This window comes from Carcharodon carcharias, chromosome 11 (assembly GCF_017639515.1).
Source record: "Carcharodon carcharias isolate sCarCar2 chromosome 11, sCarCar2.pri, whole genome shotgun sequence".
NCBI lineage: Eukaryota > Metazoa > Chordata > Chondrichthyes > Lamniformes > Lamnidae > Carcharodon > Carcharodon carcharias.
The window spans coordinates 160585311-160601682 of NC_054477.1; the positions used below are offsets into that span (position 1 = coordinate 160585311).

At 43.1% G+C, this 16372-nt stretch overlaps 1 protein-coding gene across 3 annotated transcripts in view; it reads left to right on the plus strand.

Moving 5' to 3' along the window:
- Positions 1-16372, plus strand: part of clybl (citrate lyase beta like) — a 105683-nt gene that overhangs the window by 74706 nt on the left and 14605 nt on the right. For all 3 annotated transcript variants that reach the window (XM_041199961.1, XM_041199962.1, XM_041199963.1), the window contains exon 3: positions 12909-13116. In XM_041199961.1, coding sequence (XP_041055895.1) covers positions 12909-13116 — 208 coding nt within the window. The remainder of the gene's footprint in view (positions 1-12908; positions 13117-16372) is intronic.

Here is a 16372-nt window from a genome sequence, read left to right on the forward strand (position 1 = left end):
GGACAGTGTTCTTACTCCGAAGCACTATCCAGTGAACTCTGCTGGAAGTGTATGAATGTGTGGACACTGTTTAAGAACAAGATTAGACATGGTATTTATGCCCCATCAGTCAAATAGCCAGCCAACAATCATTGTCACAGTTGACAATGAATAATGGACACTTGGATAAGATATCAGATGGAAACTGTACGTATTATGCAGAGCGTACAATAATAATCAGGCCATTTGGCCCAACAAGTCCATGCTGGTATTTATGCTCCACACGAGCCTCCTCCCACCCTACTTCATCTCCCCCTATCAGCATACCCTTCTATTCCTTCCCCCGTTATGTATTTATGTAGCTTCCCCATAAATCCATCTGTGCAATTCATCTCAACCACTCCCTGTGGTAGCGAATTCCAGATTCTCACCAATCTCCGAGTAAAAAAAAATTCTCCTTAGTTCCCTATTTGTCACTATTGGATTTATTGGTGTCTATCTTATGCCTTGTCACCTCTCAGCCTTCTCCTTCTAGTATAGGCCCAGCCTGTTCTGCCTTTCCTAATATTTCTAACCTTCATTGTAATAGAACCAAAGAGGTTGACAGCACCATAGGAAGCATTTTAGCTAATTCAGGGTGAAATTGAACCTCCCTCTGCCCATTTTCCCGGCACGAAATGGGCCCCCCAAAGTATTGTAGATCAGACACCGCACGGATGAAATGCAACAGAGTGCGGCAGGACCATATTGATGTCAACATGCCAGGCACCTGCCTAAAGTAAGCACAGAGTCAATTAAAATATTATAATGAGGGTCCTTGAACTGATTTGAGATAAAAACCAAAAACTGCAGATGCTGGAAATCCAAAACAAAAACAGAAATACCTGGAAAAACTCAGCAGGTCTGGCAGCATCGGCGGAGAAGAGCAAAGTTGACATTTGGAGTCCTCATGACCCTTCACAAGCGGTATTTGAAGGGATTCCCACCACCATTTCAAAGAGATAACATCAAAGAATGACAGACTTGCATTTCTATAGCACCTTTCGTGACCACAGAAAGTCCCAAAGTGCTTTACAGCCAAGAAAGTATTTTTGAAGTGTAGTCACATTTGTAATGGAGGAAATGTGGCAGTCAGTTTGTGCCCAGCAAGCTCCCACAAACAGCAATGAGATTTTAAAAATGGGATATAAATGACCAGACATTGAAACCAAGATAAAAGCAAAACACTGCGGATGCTGGAAATCTGAAATGAAAACAGAAAGTGCTGGAAAAATTCAGCAAGCCTGGCAGCATCTGTGGAGAGAGGAAACAGAGTTAATGTTTCAGGTCCTTATGACTCTTCTTCCGACATTGAAACGATACCTATAGCCCTGGTTGAGTGCTTAGCACAGTCACCTCTGAATCACAAGGTCTCGGGTGCAAACCCCACCTAGAGACTTGAGCACAAAACCCACGCTGACCCTTCAATGCATGCAACTCTCAGCTGTTTGTGGGAGCTTGCTGTGTACGTTTTCCTCCTACATTACAACTGACGGTGACTAGAATTGAAAAAGTACTTCATTGACTATGAGACAAAATGGGAATGGCCTAAGGTCGTCAAAGGTGCAATGTAAATGTGAGGTCTTGCTTGCTTTCTTTTAATAGATGTTAAAACTGAGGCCCTGTCTGTCCTCTCGGGTGGATGCAAAAGATCTCATGACTCTATCTGAAGAAGAGCGGGGGGGGGGGGGGGTGTTCTCCATGGTGTCCTGGTCAATATTTATCCCTCAGCCAACATCCTGGCCAAGATTTTTCAGTTGACGTGCGAGGGTGAGCCCAACACGCTGGGGTGTAAAATGACACACGTGCGTCCCGACATCATCGCGCTGTCTCACGGTGTTTTGTTCGGCCCGGCTGCACGCCTGCCAATAATTACAAGGCCTATTAAGGCCATTAAGGAACTAATTAATTTCAAACTTATACTGCCCGTCCAACCTAATGGTTGGCGGGCAGGCGAAAAGGCCAAGCGGCCTTTGTGTTTTTTAGCGGGATGAGGTTTCCTAAAGCTTTAACAAATTGAATAAAAAACATTTCTGAAATGTAAAAACATGTCTCACCTCATGTGACATTACATTTTTATTCCATTTATTTATTTATTTCAAAAGCACTTCAATCTCCCTGAGGCAGCTCCATGCCTCACGGAGATTGAAGTGCTCTTTCACGCTGGCCCTGACTCTCCCTCCTCCCCCTGCCCGCACAGGTAGCGCTGAGCACTACTGCTGGCGTGTTACACTAGGCAGGCCTTAATTGGCCCACCCATGTAAAATGGCGTTGCGGAGCCGATCATGGGCAGCAGTTGAGTCCGTGACCGCTCCCGCCAAGCTTGCCTGACAGGGGAAAAATTCAGGCCCATGATACTCAGATTCCCTGGTCAGTTTTCACGTTGCTGTTTGTGGGAGCTTGCTGTGCGCAAATTGGCTACTGTGTTTCTTACTTGATTTTATTGCAACATGTAAGTTCCTAAGCGGGGTTGACAGGGAGATGCTGAAAAGATGTTTCCTCGTGTGGGGGAATCTACAACCAGAGGACACAGTTTCAAAATAAGGGGTTTCCCATTGAAGACAGAGGAGGAAGAGAAATTTCTCCTCTTTGAGGGCCATTGCTCTTTGGAATAGAAGATCTTGTGGCACAGTGGTAGTGTCCCTGCCTCTGGACTAGAAGCTCCAGGTTCAAAATTCACTTCCAGACTTGATGGCCATGGAAGATGCAACATAATGCACCCAAATAGGTTGATATCCATCAGTAACACATTCCGATATATCTGTGTGAGTGTGTGAGTAAGTGAGTGAGTGTGTGTGCCTGAGTGATTGTGTGTGCACACAGTAACACATTCTGATATGTCTATGGCAGGCGGTAAGAGTGGAACAGTTTCCTAGTCAGCCAGAACTGTGTGGTAGCTACAGCGCAACTGCCCCATTTTAAAAGACTCCATGCACAGATTCTTACCATGGCCTGTACTCTGTAGCAAGCATCATCCTCTCCTTGAGGGACCACCAGAGAGAGAAAGTCTTTGAAATTCTCTTCCACAGTGGACAGTGGAGGCTGAGCTAGACAGTTTTTTGATCTACAAGGGAGTCAAGGGTTCTGGGGGACAGACAGGAAAATGGAGTTAAGGCCACAATCAGATCTGCCATAATCTTATTAAACAGTGAGGCAGACTGCACGGGCTGAATGGCCTACTCCTGCTTCTATTTGTTATGATCTTTATTACAACAGTGGCCACACTTCAGATTCACTTCACTAGCTATAAAGCACTTTAAAACACCCTGAGGAAGTGAAAGACACTATATCATTGCAAGTTCTGTCTCACGTGGGTCTCATGGATGGTAGTCTAATGAAGCACTGTATTTAAATCTATTATGCAGAACCCTGTACTTTATGATTTGTTGTTTCAATTACTAGAAATTGGCTGCTGTGATTTGTTCAGACTTGTTAATACATGGTAATGTGTTAAGTGAACTGCACTGGTAAGTAAAATTGCATTGGTTTGTAGCCATCCACAATCCCAACACAAGCATAGATTAGAGTATATTACAATAATGTTTCGGTAATTTGATCCTCCCTTTAAACTCCTTTCCTGACTAACATCACATAATTAATTTCTGTTTTTTGCATTGGATTTGTCTCTATAGTTAATATGCAGCACTTTGTAACTCCCATGCCACCTTTTCACTTGCATACTCAAGATTTTGCAAACTCTTTCTCTCTCCCCTCACCCTCCTCTTGTTTCTGGTTTTGTTTTTGTTCCTGTTCAATACAGTAGCTGCAGGGTTTTTGTTTTGTCCTCGGAGATTGGATGCTCCTCCCCCTTTTTGCTGTTTTACAATCTATATAAAGCAAAGCTATGTTTATTCCTCCCCTTCCTCCCCCCTCCGCTTTGCTCAGCGATATTGTCACTGACCTCTTCTTTTTTTAAACACCATAGTATTTAAGATCCCTGTTGAGGTACTGTATGTATTTGTAAGTGAAAAGCGCCCAAAGGCACAGCTACCTGAATTGCTTTTAATTACACCACATAGCAGTACTTCATCTGGGTTCTGATTCTGTTTGATTGATGCTTCAAGGCAATTGTCAGTGTAGATGATGGGATTAAGTGCCTCTTGAAGTGACTTTACATTTATGTGGGAACAATGAGAGCAGAGACAGAAAACGCTTAGTCATTCACTTTTAGGAGTACTCTCTTTTTTAAACACTGGTCACACACAAACAATCACTCAGGCACACAGACTCACTCACTCACACACACACTCGCACACTCACTCTCTTACACACACTGGCACGCACATTCATTCTCTCCCTCTCTCTCACTCACTCCCCAAAAGAACAGTTTTACGATTTAAAAACAGGCGGGCACTGTGTTGCACCATGATTAGGCATATATGATCCATGCAATTTTGTGCGAATCATTAGCGTTAATTGCTTGAGAAAACAAGACTGCAGAACCAATGGTGGGAAGTAGAGGCTGTTAACAGTGATCATTGGCATTTCTGATAAAATGTGTGGTTTGCAGCAGGAATGGTGCAACTGTTTGGACAACTGCACTGATTAGGCAAATACAGAGTGTCGACAACTGAATTTCAGTAGCTGTGAACAGTGAATGTTTGTGTAAGACTTGCCGTTATTTACAACAAACATCTCAAGTCTTCCAGTTTTAATTAGAAGGCAGTTCTATGTAGATTTTTGTCCTGTTATTTTTTAAGGATTCTTAATCTGTTCCCCTTTGCTCAATTGTGCTTGTTCTTGAATAGATTTATTCAGCTGGTATCTGCTAAGCCTCACACAGGGCTGACTAAGTGAGGAACAATTGCATCTGATCTGGCTTTGATAGACTATTGGGAACTGCTGGCCCACACTGCAAACCTTGTTGAATGGGCAGCTCAAGTCAAAACAAACTTTACAAGGGAGAGTTGATGTTTGGGAAAGAAAGACTTTCACACACCCCTTTCTTCGCACTCTGTTCAAACCCGATTTTGCCAAGACCTTGCCGAACCAGTTTGTCATTGGCAAGTGTCATCGTAAGCCTGATACCCCTTGTTCTGTACAGGATTGGCTCCAACAACAAACAGGCTGCACTTGCCTTCTGTCCCTGACCCTTGGATGCTAGTTGTGGAAAATAGAATGACTTGCATTTTTATAGCACCCTTGACATAGCCAGCTCTCCCAATGCACTTCACAGGAGCAGTTATCAAACCAAATTTGATACTGAGCCATGTAAGGAGATATTAGGACAGGTGACCAAAAGCTTCTTCAAACAAGTAGGCTTAAGGAGCGTCTTAAAGGGGGAAAGAGAAATAGAGAGGTGGAGAGGATTAGGGATGCAATTGCAAAGTTTACGGCCCAGACAGCTGAATGGCCACTAATGGTGGAGCGATTAAAATCGGGATTGCACTGCTTACAGGGAAGGGTCAAGTCTTCAAGGGTCAAGAGGGATTTGAAAACAAGGATGAGAATTTTAAAAATTGAGACTTTGCAGGACCTGGAGCTAATGTAGGTCAGTGAGCACAGGAGTGGTGGGTGAATGCGATTTGAACTACTACTCAGCTAGCAGAGTTTTGGGTGAACTGAAATAACTCACACATTTAAGCTATTGTACAATTTTGCAACAGTGACTGGACCTCATCTTAATTGGAGGTGTTTCGCAGTTCTTAAAAGTCAAGAGTTCCTGTTTGCAGGGCTGTGGTTGTGACTCGTTATTTGGATTAAAGTCTCAGTGTTGTTGACAATTTGCTGTTTTTAGCAAAAAAACATCCAGGAAAAGACTGGAAACTGGGGGGAAAAAACTAAGCACTATATGTTTTAGTAAGGTGAATAAATGGAAAATTTGTACTGGAATTGCTGAAGCTGTCATTGTCTCCAGAGGGAATAAGCTTGCACAGATTGACTCAGTGATTTTACTCACACTGGTAGAATGTCTATACTAATTGTTTTACAGCTAATGTTTTGAAATATTTATTAAAACATAAAAAACTGCGGATGCTGGAAATCTAAAACAAAAACAGAATTACCTGGAAAAACTCAGCAGGTCTGGCAGCATCGGCGGAGAAGAAAAGAGTTGACGTTTCGAGTCCTCGAAACAGTTCTGTCGAAGGGTCATGAGGACTCGAAACGTCAACTCTTTTCTTCTCCGCCAATGCTGCCAGACCTGCTGAGTTTTTCCAGGTAATTCTGTTTTTGTTCTGGAATATTTGTTTGACGTCAAAATAAAGGTTAAAGAGAAAAGAGTAAAATAAAAGAATAAAATAATAAAAGGGAAGATGAAACCTGAGCTGTCTGATTTTTTGAAATTCTGGCATGGGATGTGGGCATTGCTGGCAAGGCCAGCATCTGTTGCCCATCCCTAATTGCCCTTTAACTGAGCAGCTTACTTGGCCATTTCAGAGAGCAACCACATTGCTGTGGGTCTGAAATCACGTAGACCAGATCAAGTAAGGATGACAGATTTCCCTCTCTAAAGGACATCATTGAACCAGATGGATTTTTACAACAACTGATCTCAGTTTGATGGTTAATGTTACTGAGACTAGCTTTCAATTCTATATTTTTTAATTAACTGAAAATTAATTTTATTAATTAATGAATTGCTTCGGTTACAGTACAAGATGACTGAATTCCTAATTTAGCACCTTGAGGTTGACTCCTAGGCTGTAAAAGGAAGAAAAATTTGCATTTCTATAGCACATTTCACGAACTCGGGAGGTCCTAAAACGATTTACACCTGATGAAGTATTTTCCAAGTACTTTCGTCATGCCAGGAAACACAGCAACCAAAATTGCGCACAGCACCTCCCACAAAAGCAGTGTGTTAATGGCCAGATTTATTTTTTTACTGATTTTGGCTGAGGAATAAATATTGGCCAGGACACGGCGGTGAGCTCCCCCCTTCTGTGCTGCTGCCTGTGCTTAACTTTCCCCATGGGAATTACTTTATCAGTCTGCCCTGAACCACCTGGTGGAAGATTTGGGAGTTATCCCATTCTTTGTCACTCCAGTTCACATGCACTCTGCTTCAGGGACATAGAAAGGCACAGGACCAAAAGGACCACTGCAATCCATCAGGCAGTCTGTGTGTCTACAGCATTTTATATCATTATACAACAATAACAACCTGCCTTTATATAGCATTCTTAACATGGTAAAATGGCCCAAGGAGCTTCATTGGAGTGATATCAGGCAAACTTTGACATTGACCCACATAAGTAGATATTAGGACAGCTGACCAAGAAAAGTCATAAAGAATGCCCTAAAGGAGGGGAGAGAGGTTCAAGGAGGGAATTCCAGAGCTTAGGGCCCAGGCACCTGAAGGCACAGCTGTCAGTGGTGAAATGATGGAAATTGCAGATACTCAAGAGGCTAGAATACCTCTCCTTTCCTTATCAAACTTTTCACCAGGTGCTCATCCAACTCTGGGATCAATTTTGACCGATTTTCCTTCCTGTTGGCTCCAGTTGGACAGGATGTAAAATGAGTCGCCAATTTCCTGCTCATTCATAAGATATAAATTTGACCTCTGTTTATTGAATTTATTAGCACAATCAGCCTGCATTCCATTCTTGACAGTTCGTTCCATGTGTACACCATCCTTTATGTTTAGTAGTTAAAGCTAAGGTGCCTGTTCAACCTCCTTTGATCTGACTTTGAGACCATATCCCTCTTTTGTAGGATCATAGTACCTTACGACACAGACGAAGCCTTTCAACCCATCATGCCTGTGCCAACTCTTTGAAAGAGCTATCCGATTAGTCCCATACTACCCTGAAAGTTAGCTCACTTCTAATACTTGTCCAATTGCCTTTTCAAAGTCGCCACGCAATTAAATCCCACCACCCTTTCAGTTAGTGCATTTCAGATCTGAACAGCCCTCTGTGAAAAAAATTCTCCTCATTTCCCCTCCAGTTGTATCACCAATTATTTTAAATCTGTGACCTCTGGCTACCAACTCACTTGCCAGAGGAAACATTTGCTTCATCAAGACTAATAATTTTGAACCTCTGTTAGGCCTTTCCTTAACCTTCTCTGGCCTAAGGAGAACAACCCCAGCTTCTCCACTTAACTGAAGACCCTCATCCCTTGGATCATCCTGATACATCTCTCCTGCAGCTTCTTCAAAGCCTTGACATCCTTCTTAAAATGTGGTGCCCAGAATTGAACACAGTATTACAGCTGAGGCTCTTGTTTAGAATCCGTCACTAAGTTAAGCACCTTACCCTCTCCATAAATTTGAACTGATCCAAAACTCTGCTGCCCATATCCTAGCTCGCACCTGTGCTCACTGATCTACAATGGCTCCCAGTCCAACAATGCCTCAGATTTAAAATTTTCATCCTCTAGTTCAAATTCTTGCATGGGCTCACCCCTCCCTACCTTGTCAACTCCTCCAGTCTTGCAACCCTCTTAGACCGCTGCGCTCTTCCAATTCTGGCCTCTTGTGCAAGCCCAGTTTTCATCAATTATCATTGGTGGCTGGGCTTCAGCTCTAAGCCGAGGAATTCCCTCCAAGTACAAGTATTATAGCACAATAACAGGCCGTTTGGCCGAATAAGTCTATGCCAGCGTTCATGCTCCAGTCCAGCCTCATTTCACACTATCAGTATATCGTTCTAATCCTTTCTCCCTCAAGTGTTTATCTAGCTTCCCCTTAAATGTGTCTAAACCAATCACCTCAACCACTGCCAGTGGGAGCAAGTTCCACATTCTCACCCCTCTTGGATAAAGAAGTTTGTCCTGAATTTCCTATTGTATTTATTAGTGACTAACTTATATTAATTGTTCTGTGATTCCATTCCATACATCATGTGATTCTATTCAGCCCAAGATCCTATATGTTTTCTTTACTGCTGCTGCATGATGTGCTGATGGCTTCAGTGACATATTGACCAGCTCACCCCAAGTACCGCCTCCTCCCACCCAAATCTCCTTTCTGTGCCATGTTCTGCTGTAAGAATATATCAGCGTCACTATTTCTTGTCGCTGCTTACTATCCTTTCCTAATCTCATCACTTCAAATGAAGGTATGTTAAATGAAACAAAAACAGAATTACCTGGAAAAACTCAGCAGGTCTGGCAGCATCGGCGGAGAAGAAAAGAGTTGACGTTTTGAGTCCTCATGACCCTTCCACAGAAACCTCCCGTTTGCCTGGCTAGCTCCAGTACCTTTCAATTTATTCAGCCTTTCCCCTGTGGTTTGCACCCCCTCCTAGTTTGGGACAAGTTTAGAGAGATCTTTGACCTGTGGCTTGCTGGGAAGCCCCCTTCACCTATGAGTCAGAGGTTGTAGCTTCAAGCCCCATGCTGGAGACAGAATCCAGCACTGAGGGAGTGCGCACTGTCAAAACTGCTATCTCCCCAATGACACGTTAAAACCAAGGCATCGGCAGCTCTTTCAGGTGGACATGAAAGATGCCATGGCTACTATTTGGAAGAAGAGCAGGAAGGTTCTGGCCAATATTTATCCCTCAATCAACATTACTAAATAAAAAGATGATCTGATTGCTGTTTGTGGGAGCTTGCAGTGTGCAAATTGGCTGCCGCATTTCCTACATGACAGCAGTGACTACACTTCAAAGGCACTTCATTAACTGTAAAGCGCTTTGGGACGTCCTGAGGATATGAAATGTGTTATATAAATGCAAGTTCTTACTTTTGCTGGGGTGGTGGTTCAAGTCTCTGAAAGTGTTTTGCAGAAAGGTATTCAGAAAGCTTTTGGATACATGCTACAAGGTGAGATAAATATGTACAAGGCAATGGTGAGGCCACATTTGTAGAAAGCGCATTAAGTTATAGAGATCATATAATTGGGTTCAGCGAGATAAAGCAGGATTGTTATGAGGAAAGGTTCAAGTTACTGGGATTACTTCCATTGGAGTACAGGAGACCATGCAATTTAATAGAGGCTTTTAAAATTCTAAAGGATTTTAATAGGGCAAAAAGGAAAAGACCATTTCCTGTGCTTTGGGAGTCAGTGATGAGTGGTTTTTAATTTAAGACTTCTACTCAGAGAGGCGAGGAGACATTTCTTCAGAATTGTTAGCGTACAATGTTTTGCCACTGGGAACACTTTGGCAGATACCATTGCATCTTTTAAGGCAAAAACGGATAATTATCTCAAGCCGAGGAAGCAGGGCAATGAGATTAGCTTTCATTTGCTTATTTTGTGCTGTAAATCTTCGGGGTTCTCTGTGTGCACCCAGACGATGACAAAGACTACTTCATAGCAAGGAGCATCACAAACCTGTCGCTATCTGATATATAAAACAGATTTCTCACAGAGTGTTGCTTATGGTGAGTCGAAGCAGGGCAATAATGATGCCAAGTATTATTACCAAGGACATAAACATTGTAAGCAGATGTGAAGTCAGAGAATGATACAGCACAGAAGGATGCTATTCAGCCCATTGCACCTGTGCCTGCTCTTTGAAAGAGCTATTTATTTCATCCCAATCCTTGCCCTTTACCCCATGGCCCTGTAAATGTTTCCCCTTCAAGTATTGATCCAGTTGCCTTATGAAAGTTACTATTGAATCTGCTTCCACTGCCCGTTCAGGCAGTGCAACAATTTGCTGCATAAATGAATTCTTCTCATCTTGCCTTTGGTTCTTTGCCGATTACCTTAAATCTGTGCCCTATGGTTATCAGTCAGAGATTTGAGAGAACACTGATGAAATCTCAGAGTCTAGATGTGTTTTGAAGAGGGTCCCAGGGTGGGGGTACACTGAGGCATATTCTGGGATCGCTGGGAGAAGTGTCCTGTGATTGCCATGTGCCCATGGCTGCACAGTCAGTGAACTTTATACTTCATGTGCCACACTGTTGGAGGTACCATTTTTCAGAAGAGACATTAAACTGAGGTGCTGTCTGCCTCCTCAGAGGGATGTAAAACATTCCACGGCACTATTTCAAACAAGAACAGGGGAGTTGTCCATGGTGTCCTGGCCAATACTTATCCCTCAACCAACATCACTAAAACAGACTTTCTGGTCTTTATCACATTACTGTCGGTACATTTAATTGTAACATATTTAGATCTGAGAATGTATGATAAAGTGATATGCAAGATGACCCATTTTAGGATTTCCCTCCCTCCAGAAATCCTCAAGACCACCACTGTGAGCAAACCTAGGAGAAAAATGATAGGGGCAATAAAACATTTTTCTTCTTTTTCATTTTTCTTTGGACACTTTTGTCCATTAGTTGTAAAAATATTGGACATGGAAATGGCACTGTTTGACTGACAGTGAGGAGTTATTGAGTTGGACAATTCTTTCTGATTGCTGTTGGAAGGTGGTGCATGGTTGGGTATGTTGGGCAATCATTACAGGAGCTTGGGGTTGGGCTGACTGGCAGCAGAAACTCATGTGATGAAACCTCAAGGAATATATTAAACCTGAGTTCACTGCTCTGGCACCCAATACTACAACTCCACCTTCCCACCCTAAAATCCATCGGCCTTTAATATACTCAGTGATGGTGAATCTATGACTGTGTAGGATAGAGAATTCCAAAGATTCACATGCCTCTGGGCGAAGGAATTTCTCCTGGTCTCAGTGCTAAATGGCCAATTCCTTTTCCTAAGATGATGACCCCTTTTTGTAGACTCTGCAGCTTCTCAGCATCTAGCCCGCTAAGTATTTTAGATATTTCAATGAGATTACTTCTATTCTTTTAAGCTCCAAAGACATAATGACCTTGACCCAGTCTAACAGTCCCTTCCCTGTGGACAGGGAAATTGTTCCTGACCCACAGCCCCCTATACTCCCTTGCACAGAATATCAAAACAGGCTCTGCAAAACTGTAGCTCCCCAGCATTAAAATGCTAAACATTCTCCACCCTTCCTCCCCGTATCTACTCCAAGACTGTCTACTTCATCCATCGCCTATATATCACCCATCCTTGATCCTCCCTTCATCCACCTACTGCTGAAACACTCAGCCACGCTTTTTTGTACCTCTAGTCTTCACCATTTCATGGCTCTTCTGGCCGGTTTTCCACTTTTTACCCTTGGGAAATTTGAACTCCTCCAAACTCTGCTGCCCATATTCTAACTCGTAGCAAGACTCATTAACCCAGCGTCCCTGAACTCCCTGACCTACATTGGCTTCCAGTACAGCAACACCTCTATTTTAAAATTCTCTTCCTCATGTTCACATCCATCCATGACCTCACCCCTCTGTGGTCTCGTCCAGCCCTATAACCCTCCAAAATCTCTGCCGCCTGCCCATTTCTGGTCTCTTGTGCATCCTAATTTCCATCACTCCACCATTGGTGGTCGTGTCTTCAGCAGCTGAGGTCCTAAGCTCTGAATTTCCTCGCTGAACCTTTCTGCCTCTCTCCTTTAAACCGCTCCTTAAAACCTACCTCTTTGATCAAGCGTTTAATCACCTGTCCTAATATTTCCTCATGTGTCTCTGTGCCAAAGTTTATCTGATAATTGCTTTTTATTTTTAAACTATGTTAAAGGTGCTATATAAATGCAACTTTATGTTGGTGTGACCCACTTCTTCCCACTCAGCTGCCCATCCTCCTTATCCTTTTCCCATTCTCCCTACATCTTCTCCAACTCCGTATTACCCCCACCCTCTCCTGCTCCCATTTAGTACAGCCATTAAACTCAGCCTGATCCTTTAGTGAATCATTCTGTTAAGCCAGTACCCAAGAGGACACACAAAACATTGTCTTTAAGTCACCCTATACTGTACGTCAAGTTGTTATGAAAGGTGTACTACTGGATAACTTGCAGAAATTCACATGCCAGTGCTGATGCTAATCATATTTCCCCCTAGAAAGTAAATGGATGATTAGCTTTTCCAATCTGCTTGCAACGTTTTGAAGCCTGTTTTTCTTTGTTTTCCTTTGACTTTGAATGTTCAATGACATTTGCCGTTGTTTTTTTCAGAGGTAACTCTGCCAAGACATGCAGCACTCTCAGGCCTGTGGAGTGTTGTCACTACACCTGCAGTGCAAACACCACACACAAGTATGTGCCTCGGAGAGCGGTGCTCTACGTTCCTGGAAATGATGAAAGGAAACTCCACAAGATTACCAGTCTCCGTGTAGATTGTGCTGTCCTCGACTGTGAAGATGGTGTTGCATTAAACAAGAAGGTACTGCGCAATGCACACAAATGAAGATGCAAACACGCAGTAGCACAAGGTGTCACTGTGAACCTACTGGATGAGTGCAGTATTACAAAGGGCTGCTAATTATTTACATTCTTAAGTTTTCCTCAAGGTGACATTTTTGGGTCTGATTTCCAAAGACAGACATGCTTTTCTACAGCACGTTTCATGACTTCAAGATATTCAAAAGCACTCTTGAAATTTCGTCACCTTTGTAATGTAAGAAACACAGTGGCCAATTGGTGCACAGCAAGCTCCCACAAACAGCCATGCCACAATGACCAGACATTTTTATAAGATTTTTAGTTGTGACGATTGTGCAATATTAGCACTTGTGAGAACTCCCCTGCTCTTCTTCAAAAATAGTGACCATGAGATCTTGTGTCCACCTGAGAGGACAAATGGGGCGTCAGTTTGAGATCTCATCTGGAAGACAGCAACTCCAACAGTGCAGCACTCCCCCAGCACTGCACCAAGAGTGTCAGCCTGGATTTTGTGCTGAAGTCTTTGGAGTGGCATCTCGTACCCTCAACCTTCTGACTCAGAGGTGAGAATGCACTGAGTCACAGCTGATACCATAAATCATTTCTGAAATTCTGTCACCCTATTGTTGGTCAAAATAGCTTTTAAGTGCCTGGCTATTTCCTCAAGAGAATTTATTTTTTTTTATTACCCTGTTGTTTAGGGAAAGTGAGGTCCAGTGCTAAAGAAAGCTGTTCTCCCCACTGTACCTCTTCAGTAATGTCACCAGCTGCTTCAGTAAAACATGCCTTTCTTGTTTCCTAGACAGGCAGCTTGCAAGAGTTATAAAATGATATAGCAGCAGAAGGAGTCCATTCAGCCCACTATGCCTGTGCCATGACGTTCACTTCACAAACCCATGCTGACTCGTGTTAATCAACTTTTATACTTGTCCAACCAGCCCATGTGGATTATTGCCCTTCTTGTGCCTCGCAAGAGGTCAACAGGCTTATTTCCTGCTCATGAAGGTGCTGACATGTGATTATTGTTGCTGAGTGCTGGGTTGCATGGCATCATTTCCCACTGTCAGAACGTGAAGCTGCTGTTTATTGTGTTCCTATGTTGGCTGTGGCTGAAAGCATTAAGCAGCTAACATCGTAACTCTGTCACTGCCTATGAATCCCACAATGCAAAACAATCACAACCCCACCCCCCACCCGTAGGCTTCACAGAGTTCCTATAAAACTTGCCCTCTATTGTGAAAGATGTGATTAATGAAAATACTACCTTGGTGCTAAGGCTAATGATCTTTAATATTTGTAATAAATCTTCTATATCGCATCCTAGATGCCTTCATTCATTTAGGCCCTAAACCCTGGAACTCCCTCTCCACCTCTTTCCCCTCCTTTAAGATGCTTCTTACAACCTATCTCTTTGATCAAAAGATTTTTAACTGCATTTGAGTGCTTCAGTCCAGCACAGGACTAAGGACTAAATTATTCAACGGTCTTTTCATTTCACTGCCCTTTCTCAACTCCACTGTCAATCTCTCATGCAATTTTCTCAAACCCACCCAATTCGAACACAGCTACCGTTTTCAAAATAGACACCAGTAAAAAGATGAATTGGCAAAAGTGAAATGGGACGTCTAAGAGAAGAGGAATATCAATTTTATAGATGGTGATCAAAAAATGGTGGAGACATTAAATAAGCGTTTTGCATCAGCAACATTAATTTTCATTCATAAAGCACCTTTAACCTTCAGTTCTGTCTGCCTTATGTTCTGGAATTCGTTCTCTAAACCGCTCCGCTTTTCCCCTCTCTTCTTTTTTAAGGCCCTCCTTAAAACCGATCACTGGCCAAGCTTTCAGTCATTTATCCTACAGTGGTCATGAGCTGTCTTCTTGGCTAGCTGCAGTATGTGTGTGAGGTAGTGTCAAAGAAGCCTTAGCAAGATGCTACACCTTGTAGATGGTATTCATCCATACCTTTTTTTATCTCTGGACTAGACAGTCCTGGCCAGCTCCCACATTCTCCCTTCCATATACTTAACCTCATATGAAACTGTGCTGCCCATGTCCTAACTCTCACCAAGTCCCATTTACCCCTCACCCCTATGCTGCTGACCTACACTGGCTCCCGTTTAAACAGCACCTCAATTTTTAAATTCTTATCGCTGTCTTCAAATCCTCCCTGAGACTCGCCTCTCCCAATCTCTGTAATCTCCTCTAGTCTTACAACCATCCAATTCTCCTCCAATTCTCAGCATTCCCAATTTTAATCACTCCACCATGGTGGCCATGCCTTCACCTACCCAGGCCCTCAGCTCTGGATTTCCCTCCCTGAACCTTTTGCCTCTCAACTTCTCTTTCCTGCTAGAAGATGCTCCTTAAAGCCTACCCCTTTGTCCAAACTCTCGATTACTTATCCTAATATCTCCTCATGTGACTTGGTGTCAGCCTTGTGTTTTCTACCTATTTTTTGGGTAGATGCCAGTGTTGTAGTTGTACTGGGACAGTTTGGCCAGAGGCACGGCTGGTCTTGGAGCGCTGGCCTTCAGCACTATGGTGGTTATGTTGCTGGGGCCCATAGCCTTTACTGTGTCCAGTACACTCAGCTGTTTCTTAATATCACATGGAATTAATTGGCTAAAGACTGGCTTCTATGAGAGTGGGGATCTCAAGAGGAGACCGAGATGAATCATCCACTTGGCACTTCTGGCTTCAGATGCTTGCAAACATGTCAACCTTGTTTTTTGTATTGGCATGCTAGGCTCCCCCTTCATTGACAATGGAGAGATTCGTGGAGCCTCCTCCTCCTGTTAGTTGTTTATTTGCCCACCATTCATGACTGGATGTGGTAGCAAAGCAGAGCTTTGATCTGATCTGTTGTTTGTGTGATCACTTAGCTCTGTTTAACGTGTGTTGCTTTTGCTGTTCGGCATGCATGTAGCTTCACCAGGTTGGCCCCCCATTTTTAGGTGCATTTAAACTGTTAATGAGGAGGACTTTGAGGCTAGATCTCCCTTTGTCATGTCCAAATCTGATTTGGCATCTCATCTGAAAGGCAGCATCTCTGACGGTGCAGCATTCCCTCAGCACTGCACTGGGAGGGTTGGTCAAGATTTCTGCGCCCATGTCTTTTGGAGTGGGACTTGAACCCACAGACATCAGAGTGATAATGACCAGATGTAGTGATGCTGGTTGCCTAACTGATCACTGTGCCACACTGAATAAATTCTTATGTTTAAATAGCCTTTGTGTGTTTTTTTTTATCTTGA